The sequence below is a fragment of the Podarcis bocagei genome (assembly GCF_964188305.1).
Source record: "Podarcis bocagei genome assembly, chromosome: 2".
Lineage (NCBI taxonomy): Eukaryota > Metazoa > Chordata > Lepidosauria > Squamata > Lacertidae > Podarcis > Podarcis bocagei.
The window spans coordinates 49,055,509-49,070,841 of record NC_138126.1 but is presented as its reverse complement, the minus strand read 5'-3'; the positions used below and the strand labels follow the sequence as shown (position 1 = coordinate 49,070,841).

The 15,333-nt window shown below is 40.7% G+C and overlaps 2 protein-coding genes across 10 annotated transcripts in view; one reads left to right on the top strand and one right to left on the bottom strand.

The window, feature by feature from the left end:
* Positions 1–3,394, top strand: part of CCDC66 (coiled-coil domain containing 66) — a 46,275-nt gene extending 42,881 nt beyond the window's left edge. For all 3 annotated transcript variants that reach the window (XM_081184039.1, XM_081184037.1, XM_081184038.1), the window contains one exon: positions 3,044–3,394. In XM_081184039.1, the coding sequence (XP_081040165.1) occupies positions 3,044–3,130 (87 nt within the window). In that variant the 3' untranslated portion in view covers positions 3,131–3,394. The remainder of the gene's footprint in view (positions 1–3,043) is intronic.
* Positions 1–15,333, bottom strand: part of TASOR (transcription activation suppressor) — a 69,049-nt gene that overhangs the window by 12,463 nt on the left and 41,253 nt on the right. For 3 of the 7 annotated variants that reach the window (XM_081183936.1, XM_081183938.1, XM_081183937.1), the window contains 7 exons: positions 13,966–14,915; positions 13,013–13,135; positions 12,620–12,779; positions 10,899–11,007; positions 10,190–10,368; positions 9,964–10,101; positions 8,285–9,370 (listed from right to left, as the gene is read on the bottom strand). In XM_081183936.1, the coding sequence (XP_081040062.1) occupies positions 8,811–9,370; positions 9,964–10,101; positions 10,190–10,368; positions 10,899–11,007; positions 12,620–12,779; positions 13,013–13,135; positions 13,966–14,915 (2,219 nt within the window). In that variant the 3' untranslated portion in view covers positions 8,285–8,810. Of the gene's footprint in view, positions 1–8,284; positions 9,371–9,442; positions 9,647–9,963; positions 10,102–10,189; positions 10,369–10,898; positions 11,008–12,619; positions 12,780–13,012; positions 13,136–13,965; positions 14,916–15,333 lie in introns of those variants that run through there. The other 4 variants (XR_014005096.1, XR_014005097.1, XM_081183939.1 and 1 more) reach the window with 2 other exon arrangements.

Here is a 15,333-nt window from a genome sequence, read left to right as displayed (position 1 = left end):
ATAGCAGTAGCGCTAAGGTAAATGTTCCATCAGTGCAACTTTCATCATGGAATGTTCTCTCCCTCTCCAGACACACTACCTAAATCTACTATGGGTGTTCCCTCAAACCTCAAGCAGATTTGGAGATGGTATGGGGCACATATTGGGGGAAGACAGAGGGAAATCATAATAACTGAAAGAATAAAAAACTGAAGCAACTTATTTCATATTAGGAGCTAATGTGCCCTTGAATTTATTCCCTAGTGAATTTAGTATTTCAGTAATGTAATCAAGAGCATCAGAAATAATGTTCTGACAATAAGAGCTGCTTGATAGTGGAACAGTATCCTTTGGGAGGTGGTGGACTCTCCTTGGAAGAGTCTGGATGGCCATCTTTCATGTATGAGTTTGTTGCGATTCCTGCATTGCAAGGCGTTGGAGTAGATAACCCTCAGGGTTTCTTCCAACTCTGTAAGCCTATGATCGTCAAAATTCTTAGGTTGACATGACAGACCAAATGGAAATATGTGTGCCTAATACAGGTTTGGCAAGCAGTATACAGCTGGCATGTGGGTTCTCTTCAAAATTTCCACGGTGGTGCATTTCAAGATAAAATTGATTGCAGCTTTTCTTAAACAAGTTTGTGTGTGAATTAGCTAAAACTTATATTTTGTTGGATTTTTTCCTTAGTTGGTAGATCTTTCCAAATGTTTTAGGAGTCCTTTTGGTGGGTTACCAGCCAAATAGAACTACGTATAATGCAGCAAAGAGTTTGAGGGGCTAATTTCTAAGTAGGAAGAATGCCAATAGTTAGGTCTGAAATGAAGATTAAAGGTTATGCATTGTATTCTTTAACAGAGCTATGGATCTTATCAGTCCTTCAGAAGGTACAAGTTTTCATACTCTGCTGTGACCTTTAGTTTTTTAAAGAGTAATTACAGTGGTACCTCGGGTTACAGACTCCGCTAACCCAGAAATAGTACCTCGGGTTAAGAACTTTGCTTCAGGATGAGAACAGAAATTGCGCAGCGGCAGCAGGAGGCCCCATTAGCTAAAGTGGTACCTCAGGTTAAGAACAGTTTCAAGTTAAGAACGGACCTCCGGAACAAATTAAGTTCTTAACCCAAGGTACCACTGTACAACAATATTCAGTATCTAGTTCCTTCTGTACTTAGACAGAACAAATATTTCTAGATTGTTTAATCATGTTGTAGAATATCTTAACTGTCATTTTATCTTCTGTTGTGAAACATTTCCATGTTTTTATAGTGTAATTATCACTTTTGTACTTACATCAAACCCTACTTAATTCTTTCCTCCTAGCTGTATTTATAATATAGTTGAAAAATGTAATGTGCTAATTATGGAAGTATGTAGTTAGAATATCTTAATCCAATTTACAAATTGGATTGTCAGAATTGTAAAGGCATTTGGACTAAGACATTGCAAGAAAACAAGGAGGAGCCTTATCACACTAAAACTAGTTGTGTGGATTTTATTGTTTAATATTTTTGTACACCACTTTGAGGCTTCTTTTATAGTCAAGCTGTATATAATTTTTATGAAATAACTTAAGATTTACGCTTGTACAAGACTTCCTTTCCATCTCCTCCCCTTCATCAAATATGCTTCGGAGGGTTCAAGTAGGTAACAAAATAAAACTGAAATGTGTTTAATATTGGATATCACTCAGAGAGATTAACCAGGGATTCTTATATGGAATTTATAGATGTGCTTGAGGGCAAATGTGGTTCAGTGGGTCAGGAACAATTTGCACAACTATCCTTGATCTAGCCCAGCCACTATGCTGTTTTAATCCTACCTTCTAGTTTTGCTTCTTGTTTTGGGCAGGGAAATTATATTTTGTTTTTGCGATGCAGTTCCGTTTGTATTTCCATTCCCCACATGCATTTTTGTTGAGTGGTAGTGGATAAGAGTAAGGCATGGTTTAGGAAATGGATGGACACAGACCAAAAGCACAATGGGTTAGATTCAGAGGGGCAAATAAAACCTATTTGACCCAGAGGTCTACATTACCCTTTGTATAAAGCTTTGTTGTGACAAGTAAAATGAAATCTAAAAGATGTCCATCCATTTGAACAACCTCTTGCACAAACAGAAGTATGTGAACTGTTTACTGTTATGAACAGAATATTGTTATTGCACTTATGTCCTGGTAGTAGGCTTTCCATTGGCATGTGGCAAGTATAATGGTAGACTAGATCAGATCCACAAGTGTCTTATTACATTAACTCTTGTACACATACCCTCTTCTTTCTCATGACAGTTCTTTGATCGAACTCAACTTGTTCCTTATCTGTAAAAATGAACATCAAGCTGGGTCTATTTTAGCTGTATCAGAAGCAGCTGAAGTATAGCATAGTAAAGGTAAAGGGACCGCTGAAAGTCCACTCGTACTTTCATTCAAATTCATAGAACAAGGAAAATATGTTCAATGATCTCCCATCCACTATCACACTATAGCTCTTTTAGCTGTAATGGTGTGGTAGATCATACTGAATATAAAACTTAATATTTCAACTATTATACAACCAGCTTCCTTGGCTTGCGATAAGTGATTTCCCCCTTTTTATTTGAATCATAAAAGGAGTATTTCTATTGCATCCTGTTTGTTAGCTACCCATCTTAAACAAGGACACAACAAAAATGACTATAACTGTGCATGAACACTTTTTCTGTTGAACATATATATCTGCTCAAGGTGGGATTATATTACCAAGTCTCCCCCTCGAACAAATAAGAGTTGTTTTACTACACTAAATTTTTATGTAGAAATTTGATTTCCATCTATGGAGTCTCAACATTTCAGAGGTTTCAGCAGTAGATAGTGCTTTCCCCTTCACTTTGAATAATTTTTAAAACCTGAAGCAGGAAACACAGTAAAGTGGTAAGTAAAAAGGCAATAGCACAATTAGCTCAATACAGGCATGATTACAACTTCCATTAGACCTTGCTGTTTCTTTATCTACTGCTCTGTGTAGGTCAGTTGCTGCTCTATAGAACTAATTACAATGTCTATAAAAAGCTCACTTTGTCATTTCAGGGCCTCCTCCAGAAGCAGAAAGAATTGGAGACATGTTTTATTCCAAACATCATAAGCCAAGAGGATAATTTTATTTCACCATTTTAAAGAATTTGAAGTTCGATAAATGAATTTTTATTGTGTTGGCACTTTATACTTACTACTGTAATTATGAACATATTGGTAAAATGTGAACTTTTGTTCATTTGAAGATGCTTGAATAAGTGATTATACATTTTGGAAGAAAGATGTATGTAGCAGGAAACAATACTGTAGCACGTGCTTTTGTTTACATGGAATATTTGTGTAGCTAATTTAAATTTTGTGTGTCCACTTAGTAAGAGGAATAAATTATTAGGCACTTGAATGCCATGGCTGTGTATGTTGCATTTTGTTTTCTCTTTTGTGTTTAAGTAATGGTTTTGTAATACTGCTGGGTGATAAGTGAAATCAAATTTTAAAATAATTTTGGGTGAAAACATCCCTGTTAGCCAAAGTACCTCAAATATTAAAACACACAGCCGCTTACTACAGGCGTTGTGTCTAGAAGCGATCACAGTTAAATAAAGCAGACTATTATACCACAAATAAAAACAGCTATTATAAAGGTGTACATTATAGAAAAACTAAATGATGTTCTACTTTCGCACATTAACAGTGACTATATTTAAGGAATGCTCATTGTGATTCTGAAGTTCCCGAATTAATTTGAGCCATGGTTCATTTCAATTTTTGTATTGAAGCAGACCATGCAAAATGATCTCATACCAATAAATAAATAAATCTGCACCTGCACCCAAAAATGTGTATTTGCAACTCACACACATTTAACTTGTGCATTCAGCTTTACACACTTACCAAAATTTAAAAAAATAAAAATAAAAGAGCACAAGAGGGGGATGGGAAGGGGTAGCTCTGGCAATCCCACCTGCCACTGCACCCAATGTGTTTTGACTTTACACAATTTTGGCTTTATGTGCTATCCCCAGAATGTAACCCTTGGGTAAGTTGTGTCACCTGTAGTGTACAGATATGTATGTCAATCTGAGCTAAACAACTGAATGTACCGTATTTTTCGCACTATAGGACGCACTTTTTCCCCTCCAAAAATGAAGGGGAAATGTGTGTGCGTCCTATGGTGCGAATGCAGGCTTTTGCTGAAGCCTGGAGAGCGAGAGGGGTCCGTGCGCACCGACCCCTCTCGCTCTCCAGGCTTCAGGAAGCTATCCCAAGTCTTGCAAGCCCGGCGGGATGTCCCGCGGGCTCGCAAGGCTTGCGGGCAGCAGCCTGCACCCAAAAGCTGGGGACAGCGGGGAGGCGCAGAGCCGCCACCCCGCTATTCCCCGACCTGATCTGGAGGCTGGCGGGGGGAGAAGCAAGCCTGCTTCTCCCCCCCCACCATCCCCACAACCTCCAGATCAGGTCGTGGAAAAGCGGGATGGCGGCGCTCCGCTATCCCGCTTTTCCCCGACCTGATCGGGAGGCTGGCGGGGGGAGAAGCAAGCCTGCTTCTCCCCCCCCACCAGCCCCACAACCTCCAGATCAGGTCGTGGAAAAGCGGGATGGCGGCGCTCCGCTATCCCGCTTTTCCCCGACCTGATCGGGAGGCTGGGGGAGGGAGAAGCAAGCCTGCTTCTCCCCCCCACCAGCCCCACAACCTCCAGATCAGGTCGTGGAAAAGCGGGATGGCGGCGCTCCGCTATCCCGCTTTTCCCCGACCTGATCTGGAGGCTGGCGGGGGGAGAAGCAAGCCTGCTTCTCCCCCCCCCCACATCCCCACAACCTCCAGATCAGGTCGGGGAAAAGCGGGATGGCGGCGCTCCGCTATCCCGCTTTTCCCCGACCTGATCTGGAGGCTGGCGGGGGGAGAAGCAAGCCTGCTTCTCCCCCCCACCAGCCCCACAACCTCCAGATCAGGTCGGGGGAAAGCGGGATGGCGGCGCTCCGCTATCCCGCTTTTCCCCGACCTGATCGGGAGGCTGGGGGAGGGAGAAGCAAGCCTGCTTCTCCCCCCCACCAGCCCCACAACCTCCAGATCAGGTCGTGGAAAAGCGGGATGGCGGCGCTCCGCTATCCCGCTTTTCCCCGACCTGATCGGGAGGCTGGGGGAGGGAGAAGCAAGCCTGCTTCTCCCCCCCACCAGCCCCACAACCTCCAGATCAGGTCGGGGGAAAGCGGGATGGCGGCGCTCCGCTATCCCGCTTTTCCCCGACCTGATCTGGAGGCTGGCGGGGGGAGAAGCAAGCCTGCTTCTCCCCCCCCCACATCCCCACAACCTCCAGATCAGGTCGGGGAAAAGCGGGATGGCGGCGCTCCGCTATCCCGCTTTTCCCCGACCTGATCGGGAGGCTGGGGGAGGGAGAAGCAAGCCTGCTTCTCCCCCCCACCAGCCCCACAACCTCCAGATCAGGTCGGGGGAAAGCGGGATGGCGGCGCTCCGCTATCCCGCTTTTCCCCGACCTGATCTGGAGGCTGGCGGGGGGAGAAGCAAGCCTGCTTCTCCCCCCCCACATCCCCACAACCTCCAGATCAGGTCGGGGAAAAGCGGGATGGCGGCGCTCCGCTATCCCGCTTTTCCCCGACCTGATCGGGAGGCTGGGGGAGGGAGAAGCAAGCCTGCTTCTCCCCCCCCACATCCCCACAACCTCCAGATCAGGTCGGGGGAAAGCGGGATGGCGGCGCTCCGCTATCCCGCTTTCCCCCGACCTGATCGGGAGGCTGGGGGAGGGAGAAGCAAGCCTGCTTCTCCCCCCCCACCATCCCCACAACCTCCCGGCTTCAGGAGAGCCCCACCGCCAGCCCCACAAGCTCGGGGGACAGCGGGAGAGGCGCAGCTCGCCATCCCGCTGTCTCCCGACATGGTTTGGAGGTTGGCGGAAGGCTTCCTCCTCCCCCAGCCCCGCAAGTTCCCAGAGCGATGCCAAAGCATGGCTCTGGGTCCCGTTCTGGGGGAGGGGGAAGCTCGGGCTTCCCCGCCCCAGCCCCGCCCCTGGGGGGGGGATAAATTTTTTTTGCCTTTATTTCCCCCCCCCCCAATCTAGGTGCGTCCTATGGACCGGTGCGTCCAATAGTCCGAAAAATACGGTATATAAAAAGTTGCTTTTAAATGACTTGTTTTAATTTAGTGAATAAATAGCAGCAGGGATGGTGTTGGGAGTGAGCAAGTTACTGGAGATCAGTAAAATAGCGTGTGGTTATATAGCATACAGGATCCAAGATGTTCTGAAATTTGCCCAAATGAGACTAGATCAGTTTCAAAGTCTGCCAACAAAGCAGGCTTTTGGGAATTTCACTTAATAATTACTAAGACGTGGTAGCCATCAAGGTTTGATTTTCAGAAAAGTTACTTTCACTACATTTGCTTGCCAATGTTCCTATAACACGTAGGACCAAGTTGTGCTCATAGCTAAATACAAAGACAATATCAACTTTCTACTGAATACACTAAAGGCATATACTACTCATTACCAGATACAACCAAACCAAATGAAAGAGCAAGAAAAGCTGACAAGAAGTCCCTTCAATATTGAGCTACTGCAAAACAAGAGTTGCTACCATTGAGGGGACTTGTAAGCCTCATTTTCTCTGCACTGGGGGTAGCCAAAATGGTCCCCTCCAGAGGCTGTTTGATTATAACTCCCATCATTCTCAGCCAGCATAGCTAATGGTTAGTGATACTGGGAGTTGTAGTCCAGCAACATCTGGAGAGCGCTGCATTAGCTACCTCTGCTCTCCATCATTGCCACTGGTATTTTTTTCTGCAAAATCACAAACACATTCCAAAGTTGTTAACATAAAACAATTTTTCCAACCTGCCTGCCTTTGCATACCTATCACAGTCATTTGGGGCCCACTAGAGAAACATTTATATCCCTCTTTTCTCCAAAGAATGCAAGGTAGCATACATAATTATTCCTCACCTCACTCAGGCCAGTAAATATATTAAATAATAAAACGCGCCAATGTACAAAATATCACAGCGACTCTACAAGGCAAGCTAGGCTGAGACAGCAATGAATTCACTTGTGAGAGCTTCATAGATGTATGGATTTAAAGTGTTTCCATCAGCTCCTTAACCATTAGTACACAGTAGTTTTCTAATGCTTATAAAGCTTTCCTTCCAAACCGATGCAAAATATTCTTATTTCTACAAGTGATTATTCATATGCCTGTTTAGTGATCCCATAAAATATAAAAATCAATACCTAAATAGACACACTCATTTATTTCATCTCAGAGTTCTGCTCTACTATGAAGATTTTTCCAAAACATATCCAAATTCTTTATGCTCTGCTCATCTCTTCTTCCCTTTCGCTCCTACACCCCTCTAGTCACTCTGCCATAACTTCTACAGCAAAATTCAGCTGCTACCCGCTATCTCTCTTAACATACTATGGATCCTCAGCTATAAACATCTTCCTAAATACCAGTTTAAACATAAGATGTCAAATGTTTCACCTTTCCCACTATATTTCAGGCCATTCCACTTGAATCTTCCACCCTTGTGTCCAAATCTAAGATTTAGCCAGTAATGTTTGCTTTGCTCCATCCAACATATAAATATGTCTCCAAGGTTTTTTATCTTAACTACTAATTTAAAATTGTAAAATCTGCTACTACTCCAGCATTCCATTCAAGTAAATATATAGCTTACTTTACTTTCAGTTGTTTAGATTCTTTTTGTTTTTATTGAACACCACTTCAGGTGACATTTTACGGTAGCTAACGTGGCATATAATTCAAAACATGAATTGTCTGCTAAAATATGCACACTGACGGTACAATATTGCATTATAAGCATCACAATATGTTGCAGATGTCACACGTCTGAGGGTGAAGAGTCAATTTCATATACCACATAGAGTGCGAAGTTCTTATATACAGCATCTTATGATGCCTGTAACTACATCTCACAGCCTTGGAACCTTAGACAAAATCTCGTTGCAAATTCAGGGGCACAGGATCACATATCGAGGCAAACTACACAAAAAGATTACACCATAAAGGCTGCAACTCCATGCAGAATATATTCTTAAAACCATTTATTCCAGTGCACTCCTAAACCTACAGTCACTACAGTACTTTTCTGCAACTGAGATTACTTTAAATACTGGTAAGGGGGGAAATGAGCTTTGGGCTTCAAATAGCAAATCTAACATATGTCATACCTTTCAGATTACTATAGACTTGATAGAGGAAGATTGCCCAAAGGCTGTTTCCTGGAAACAGATGGTAAGACAAAATGCAACTTGATACTAGGTCTCTCATGGATGATTATTTTATTTTCAAAATGAACTGCATCCATTGGTTGTCCAGAGGTCTGTAACCAACAACCGAGGATATTTGTAAAGTAACTAGAACTGCCTTAATAGCTGTATAAAGAATTTGTACAAAACTGTCAAAATATGTACACAACAGCTTTGATAAAGAAAAAGAGGTTTGAATACACTTTGCTTTAAAAATGAAGCCTTCACATATGCTTCAGGCAAACATTAAGTTTACATTAAAACAGACTTCAAGCTGGAAGTCTCAATTACACATAAAATACAAAAAGTACAAACTTAAAGTGTCAACAAACAAGTTAATTCACGTACAGTAAATGTTAAAAAATATATATTTATTTCAAACTTCAGGTGCTTCACCTGGTACAGGTCATCATGATTTAAATAAGACAGGAAAACAACTGAGATCAGAGACAGGAAATGTTTAGTTCAGAGAATAGAAACTGTTAATTCACTTTTTAAAACAGAAAAGTCCACAATAACGTATAAAAACATTTCAGCTTTGCTTAATTCTGTTTGGAATACAGCCGGGAAGAATCATAACTGACGTCCCAATTATTGGGAGATGAAGTCTGGTCCATATCCATGTTTTGGCTGTAGGCAGTCAGAAAGTAGTCCCCACCTTCTTGGATCTGGCTCGTAGGCATGGGATATGCTGCTCCCAGAAATGTCTGATGAGTGAGAACGTTAAAGTGACTGAACTGATGGGGCACACTTAACTGTCTGTTATAACTCTGAAAGTAACTGAAAGGAACTTGTTGGACTGAACTGCTTCTCTCTCCTTCAATAGAGCATGTTGTAGAAACTGGAGTAACTGGTTGTATGTCTTGCATGTCAATTTTAGAAGTCTTTTCTGTCAGAAGACCTTGTCCTTCAGCAGGCAGCAACATAACAGTTTGAGAGTTTTGCTTAGAATCTGTTCCATGAGATCCTTTGGTCTCTATCTGACAAGCTTCCAAGTGGGAATCATACTTTGAGGCATCATTGCAAACTTCTATTTGTGATGCTTCATCCCCTGAATCCAAAGACATGTCCTCCTCATCCTTTTCATCGTTTTCTACAAGAACTACATTAAGAAGAGAAAAATCCTACTCTATTGAAATAAAAAACGTGTTTTAAAATACTACGCACTACTCACACAGTGTTAGGCTTCAGGTCTGAAAGTCGCATATCACTTAGGGGATGGGTCTTCTGGCATTTTTGTCACATACTCAACACACATTTAACCCTCTGGGTGAACGTCCGGATAGTCCGATGCTAAAAGCTTCCACGAAATGTGTTCATGCTTACTGTTGGGAAACCCCAACTTCCAGCTCCAAAGGATTTAATGTCAAAACAGCATCTAAAGTTATACAGTAGGTCAGTATGTGATACGAGAATTGCCCAACACAATTACTGACACCCTTACTGACTGCTACTTTTCCAAACCTCATCTCCACTAGTTTATCATAACCCTTCTACATTTCATGGGAACTTCTTGGATACCCCATCAGAAAAATTCTAAGCTTTAAGATGCCACACAGCACATTTTTCTTTCTAATGTTTAAACTGTGATTTGAACTTTGCTTCTTCCCATACTTTTTGGACCTTCAGTAAAAACATACTAAAATTCCCTCTATTTCTAGCTATCAATATTTGAGCAAAATTAATTATTATTACCTGATTGTCTTTCATGATCAATGGGGGAATGAGAGTTATGGTGTCCAACGAGACTTTTAAAGTTGTTCATGAAGCGATCTACTGTAGTAACCACTATTCCATTTTCAGCGTACGTTGCAAATGTTAACACATTCTTTTCTAAAAATAAAAAAGCAAACGTGTTTCAACATATACTAATTTATGTATTTTTTTTTTTAAAAGGACATGCTCAATAGTGGTTTTCTACCTGTCAGGAAGACAATGTGCCTCTGCCTTGCATTTTGAGCTTGAAGTCTTATAAGACAATCCAGGTCTGGAGGATTTCGAGTTTGAGAATCACAACTATGGTATGACAGAATCTCAACCAAGTGTTTCTCTTGATAGGTATTCAAGAGTGTCAGCAAGCTTGTGGCATTTCTATTCGTTCTGGAGAAAAAAGAGCGATGAAACTTCTTTATTCAAAAACATGAAAGCATAGACTTGGACTGGCAGGTAAGGGAAGGAGACAGTGAATCTATACTAGTGCAAGAAAAGCTTTTTTGAACATAAACCTTCTGATGATTTAAAAATGGAGACGGAATCAGCTTAATATACAGTAGGTATGAGAAACCTCTGGCTCAACAGATGTTACTAAACTCCAACTCCCATCATCCTTGGCTACTGGCAGTGCTGGTTGGAGTACTGTAATTCAGCAATATATGGAGGGCCAAAGTTCCCCCACCCTGATATTTCAAGAAGAGTTGAAATATGAAAAACTGTACAACCCCAAAGTGGAAATGGGCGGGTGGGGGGTAGTTTCTAAAACATGCACGGAAAATAGATGCACTACAAAGGTAACTGACAGAAAAAGACCATGGCAGTATTTCAGTAGAGATATTTTGAAAAGTAGTTAAATGCAAGTATTTTGTTATTCAAAAATATTTTAAATATCTGAAGACATAAGAAATAATACTTACCTGCCAAGTTCCTTCAATTTTTTCTGTATTTTACAGTGAACTTTCCATTGCCACTTCCCATGTGGAGTACTCAATGCTTCAAGGAACTTTAAAAAACTGTTAAGTTTATCTAGTTTTGAAAACAGAAAATAAAACGTGGTGATGGCAGCAAACTTAGCTTCAAAAGGGGATTAGACAGATACAAACAGGATAAGTCTCATCAACGGCTACTAATCATCATGGCCAAATGCTGGTTGCTGGGGAACAACAGTGGAAGAAGGTTATGGTCTTCATGCACAACTTGTAGGCTTCCAAGAAGACCTGGGTGGCCACTATGGTAAATGGTATTCTGGGCTAAACAGATTTTGGGTTTCATTCAGGACGGTTCCTCTAGTATTCTTACATTCTGTAATTAAATTTAAACTTAGTTTTCTTTCTATTTAATCTTTCTACTTTTAAGCTATGTCAGAGTTGAACTTTTTGGCAAGTTTGTTTCACCAAACGATTTCAGGAGCATGCTGAATATCATCAAAAACAAAATTTTATTGCTGCATCTGCAGTTACTTGGCTTTGTTCACTTAGTCATATCTGTATTTTGATTACTAAAATTTTGATTATTAAGAGAATTTTTATATTTCCATGCAGTAATTACTTTTAAAAACCCCAATATTTTAATAAAACAATGCATTGTTTAAAAAAACTTACAGACACTCTACAACTGCAGTACAAACGTTTCTCATTTTAGAAATTAAAAATTGAGCTTAATGGGTACCATTTGATCCTTGGGAGAGTACTGTGGATTCACTAACGGCCCTCTTATTTATTTCACAAAATTTATAAACTGCTTTGCAGAGATAAGCTATCAAAGCAGTGTACCATAAGATAAAATACAAAAGATTAAAACTCAAAAACTCCAGCACACCCACCCACCCACACCACAGTGCTTTGCTTTAGCCATAGTGTAGTCTTATATTGGCTTCGGTGGTAACCACAATTAAAACTAACCTAGATGTGAGAATTCAGCAATGCTAATAACAGCACTAATATAGATATCACACTACATTGCTTGTTAAACCAAGCAATAATAGAAGGGAGCGGGAACGCAAGTCTGCAGCGTACCACCTAATCATGATTAGGAAACCAGGAACATTTCATCTATGCTAGATCTTACTGTAAGGTGTTTTTGTTTGTTTTAAAGCAACAAAATTATGTTTATTTGTATACCTATAAACTATATGCCTGTGAGTAAGGGACTGTTTTGATTTTACTTCTGTACAGCACTTAGGATTTGAGGCAGTTATCACAGCTTCTAAGTGACATCCAATGATGTCCACCTGATTGCACAATGGATTTACATTTGGGAAGTGAGGAAAGGCTTCCCTTTACCTCATCATAATCCAACAGAGGAAACAACACCCCTCTAGAGCAGATTTTGGGGCCTCACAGGGGAGGAAGAGAAGAAGTCTAATTATGAGAGCAGGTGACTTTGAATGTCACGCTATATATGTAGCTGAGCAAGGCTTTCACCACTAACATTCTTTTAGCAACGTAAGAAATCCTACCCTAAACACAATTCCACAGCAATATTTTGTAATAATAAAAGCTAATGAAGGTTTAAATTTTTAAAGGGAATCTCAAACTGGTGCTTTGCTACTTAGGCACCTAGAAATCATATTGGTAAATTAGGAATATGAAAATATTATTCAAACCCTGCCACTGACAACATTAAAAAAAAATCTTACCAATTGTGACAGACTCTGGATTGAGAACAGATTCATCAGAGACAAGGATGCCACCAGAAACAAATAAATCATTGAAAGTATGATTTTTCAAATCATCCAAACTGTCAACACCAGCAAAATCGACACACGGAAGCCTCTTCAAAGCTACTAAACACGGTATCTATTCAAAGAAGGTATGTGGTTAGAATAATATAACAGTATAATGCGATTAAATTAAGACACAATATATGTTGGCTACTGCTCTTCCCTGCTTTTGTGACTATAATGTATCATTGTAGCATATGCATGCCAATAAATGAATTAATTTTTACTAATTAAGGCATTTGGATGTGCCCAGAGCAACAATGAATTATCAAACACCACCTAAATGTACTGATTATGAATTTTACATACCTTATGAATTATACTGTGAATATCTTCATTTTGAATGACTATAAGCAATTTATCCACATCGGTTCTCCCTCTCAAGAATTGCTCAGGATGGCACTCTGTATTACCTAATTTAGTAAGATATGCCTAAAACCAGCAAGCACAGGTGTTAAACCAAGACATTTCATTTAAAACCTCCAGTGAACAATATAATAAGTTACTAAGAAACTTAAAGTGCTAAACAGGCAGGTACAAGACTTTACTAAAATGGCATGCTTGTTATATACAGAATGTAATTGTTATATTAATCATTATATAATCAACAAGCATTTTCCAGACTTGCACCATTCTTTGCAATAGGAAGAGTCAAGAAAAATGTACCATGCCTTAAATCTGTATAAAAAGGAAACCATTTATCAGCTGTTTTAACTACAAATGTTCATTACTTTGGTTTTGCTGCCCCCCCCCACCCCCGCTGTTCTGGCATGGTCCTAGAGCCCTCCCACCTCCATCCACAAGCTGGGAAATTGCTAACCAGACTTTGGGGAAGGAGGTGGGAGGACTCTAGGACCTTGTCAGAAGCCTGCTTTCCAAAGCCCAGGTCCTCACTTACCCGGCTTTGGGAAGGCAGCACAAGAGTTGCCAAGGGCTGCCAAAAAAGGCCTTAAGGGTCATGTATTAGACGGCCCTGATCCAGACTAAGTCACACTTAGAGTATACCTGTTGAAATTAATGGGAACTTAGTCTAGCATTTATTTCAACAGGTCTCCTATGAGAATGACAGCCTGGACCCAACCCTATTATCTATGCTGCTACTATGCTCATATGAAATAATATTGGCTTTAGTATTTTAAAAAATCGCTATAGTTTTATATGGCCCCTTGATTATAATCCCAATGTGGTTTACAAGAAGAAGAAAGCATAAATGTTATCTCCTGAAATATTATGATAAAGAAACATATGGGAAATATACATACTTTTATTTCTTTACAAAGTGCATTCTCTTGTTTTTCATGAATGTAGAATTTCATAACATTCTTTTGGACATCCTTAATAATTTTAAAGATGCGTTTGAAAAAACCTTCCTCAAATGATATCTGGTTTATCATAGCACTGATGTCAGGCGGGGTTGCAAGGTTATCTGTAGACGTTGGAATCTTATCCGGATGGTGCACAGGGTCAGCAGTAGACACATTTGGATTAGCTGGCGACTTCACTTCTATGTTGGTGCTCACGGAACTCTGTTTTTTTCCTGTGTCCAAGATCGCTAAATGATTCTGCTCATTAATGCTTGAATCTTCCTCCAATTTGTTATATGGTGGTTCTGGAAAATGCTCCATGTCAAAACCACTTGGAAGAGCTACTGGCTCTTCTGGTGGCAAATGTAATCCAGTGTCCGTAACTGAATCGCTTACTGGTCCGGGACTTCTAGTAAACGGGGCACTGTGGATAGCATACGAAGATGACGATGCAACAACATTGCTGAGCTGTTCACTCAGGTTCTCTATGTATTCCTGGACAGCAATATCTGATGCCTGTAAGCATATATATTCAGAAAGTCTTATTACCTTCTCCTGGGCTGAAAGGACAGGTCTGGGTATTGCACTGACATACATAATATTCTTCTGCTTCAAAATCTTCTGAATCTTTTTGGTAAAGAGATTGTATTCCTCCAATATTGCTGTTTCTATTATTCCAGTTATGGAGTGCTTATTTGACAAAAAGTGTTCTGTCTCAAGTTCACACCGATCTTCAAAATTCTCTTCACCTGTGTGTACTCCCTCTTCTATTCTTCCCCTCTTTGTGTCTGTAAATGCAGAGTATTCAAACTGATGATCAGAACTTTTTCTTTTTTTTACTCGGGGGTCATCTACAGAAGCATCCTTTGGTGGTGGACAAGCCAGTAATTCTTCTCGAGATTTCAAGCCTATATAGGAAGAGTCATTACTTATTATTCATGAAGCATTAAGAGTAAGTATCTATGCCATCAACAGCAATGAATTCGGTCAAACTGCATTTAATTGATAAAATGCCAAGAAAAAAATTCAGTACAGTGGTACCTTGGTTGTCGAATTTAATCCGTTCCAGAAGACCATTTGACTTCCGAAACGTTCGAAAACTGAGGCGCAATGGGCGGTCAGCAAATTCCATTCAGAAAATGGAGGAACGCGCCTCAGAAGTCATTCAACCTCCGAGGTGCATTCAAAAACGGAAGCATTCACTTCTGTTCGGCTTCTGAGACACTCAAAAACTAAGGTTCCACTGTATTAAAATTCCTGAGGCTATGCACATCCTTTCCCACAATTTTAAAATCTAGACCTATGCCCTCTTAGGCCAGAACAGCA